This window comes from Mandrillus leucophaeus, unplaced genomic scaffold (genome assembly GCF_000951045.1).
Source record: "Mandrillus leucophaeus isolate KB7577 unplaced genomic scaffold, Mleu.le_1.0 Scaffold11, whole genome shotgun sequence".
Lineage (NCBI taxonomy): Eukaryota > Metazoa > Chordata > Mammalia > Primates > Cercopithecidae > Mandrillus > Mandrillus leucophaeus.
The window spans coordinates 460,016-461,895 of NW_012099209.1; the positions used below are offsets into that span (position 1 = coordinate 460,016).

A 1,880-nucleotide genomic window follows, 5' to 3' on the forward strand; every position below is an offset into this window, starting at 1 on the left:
GCCCAGGCTGGAGTGCAGCAGCACGATCTCGGCTCACTGCAACCTCTGCCTCCCAGGTTTGAGTGATTCTCCTGCCTCAGCCTCCTGAGTAGCTAGGATTACAGGCATGAGTCACCACACTTGGCTAATTTTTGTATTTTTAGTAGAGACAGTTATCACCATTTTGGCCAGGCTGGCCTCAAGTTCCTGACCTCAGGTGATCTGCCCGCCTCGGCCTCCCAAAATGCTGGAATTACAAGCATGAGCCACTGTGCCCGACCAGAATTCACTGTTTTAAAGTGGACAATTAACTGGTATTTTAGTACAATCACAATGTTGTACCCCTCACCTCTGTCTAGTTCCAGAATGTTTTCATCCCCGCAAAAGGTGACCCCGTCCCCATCAGCAGTCACTCCCCATTCTCCTTCCCTAACCCCTGGCAGCTACTCATCTGCTTCCTGTCTCTATGGATTTGCCTGTTTTGGGCATTTCAGATCAATGAAATCTCACACTACGTGGCCTTTTGTGTCTGGCTTCTTTCACCCAGCGTCATGTTTTCAGGGCTCATCCACATTGTAGCAGGGATCAGTGCTTCCTTCCTTTTCATGGCTACATAATATTTCATTGTATGGATGGACCGCCTTTCATTTATCTTCATCTATTGATGGACACTTGCATTGTTTCTACGTTTTTGCTGTTGTGAACATGCATGTGTAAGGTTTTGTTTGAACACCTGTTTTCTTCCCTTCCCTTCCCTTCCCTTTCCCTTTCCCTTTCCCCTTTCCCCTTTCCCTTCCTTCCCTTCCCTTCTTTCCTCCCTGCCTCCCTCCCTCCCTCCCTTCCTCTCTCTTTCTTTCTTTCCTTCTTTCTCTTTCTTTCTTTCTTTCCTTTTTTTTTTTTTTTTTGACAGAGTCTTTCTCTGTCTATCAGGCTGGAGTGCAGTAGCAACATCTCAGCTCACTGCAACCTCCACCTGGGAGGAGAGATTCTCCTGCCTCAGCCTCCTGAATAGCTGGGATTACAGGTGTGCAACACCATGCCCAGCTAATTTTTGTATTTTTTTTTTTTTAGTACAGACAGGATTTCACCATGTTGGGCAGGCTGGTCTCAAACTCCCGACCTCAGGTAATCTGCCCGCCTCAGCCTCCCAAAGTGGTGGGATCACAGGCATGAGCTGCTGCGCCCGGCCTGAACACCTGTTTCTTAATTCTTCTGGGTATATACCCAAGAGTGGATTTGCTGGGTCAGGTGGTAAGTTATTTTATGTTTAAATTTTGGAGGAGCCCAAAGGTTCCTCTTTGAAATCCCACCTGTAATTACATGCCTGAGACTACAGGCATGTAATTACAGGTGGGATTTCAAATTTATGAAATTTATGTAAGGAAAGTAAATTTATGTAAGGAAAAAGAAAACATGGACCAATTTAGAGAGAGATGTGATGTATCAAATAGCACAGGTGGTCAACAGAGTAGTTTAGGATGGCTTGGGACTGGGGAACTGCCTCCAGGAAGACAGACAGCCACCTTTGAGCTCAATGGGTCCCCCGGGTCCATCAGCCTGTGTACCCCCTCTGCAGACAGCTGGTCGAGGTGGTCCGTGAGCGCTACCTGTCGGGATCCGAGAGAGCCAAGAGGCATGGCGTTCTGGCTGACTTCTTCTCAGGGACCTGGAGCCAGGGTACCAAGAAGCTCATCACTCTGCCACTTGTAGGGAAACCCCTAAACTTGGACCGAAAGGTGAGGTACCTGGGACCCCCACTCTCCACCTGCAACCTCCACCCTGCCCGGTGTTGCTCACCTCCTTCCTTCCCCTTTTTGCACTGAAAACGTCCTCCTGACCTACTTCTCCTTTCCCACAGAGGGCAAGATGTCCCTTCTATCCCATTTTTTTTTTTTTTTTTT

The 1,880-nt window shown here is 48.1% G+C and overlaps 1 protein-coding gene across 1 annotated transcript in view; it reads left to right on the forward strand.

Annotated features, from left to right (window-relative positions):
• Nucleotides 1-1,880, forward strand: part of NWD1 (NACHT and WD repeat domain containing 1) — a 154,152-nt gene that overhangs the window by 89,748 nt on the left and 62,524 nt on the right. The window contains 1 exon segment of the mRNA XM_011990998.1: nt 1,556-1,715. Within this exon segment, the coding sequence (XP_011846388.1) occupies nt 1,556-1,715 (160 nt within the window).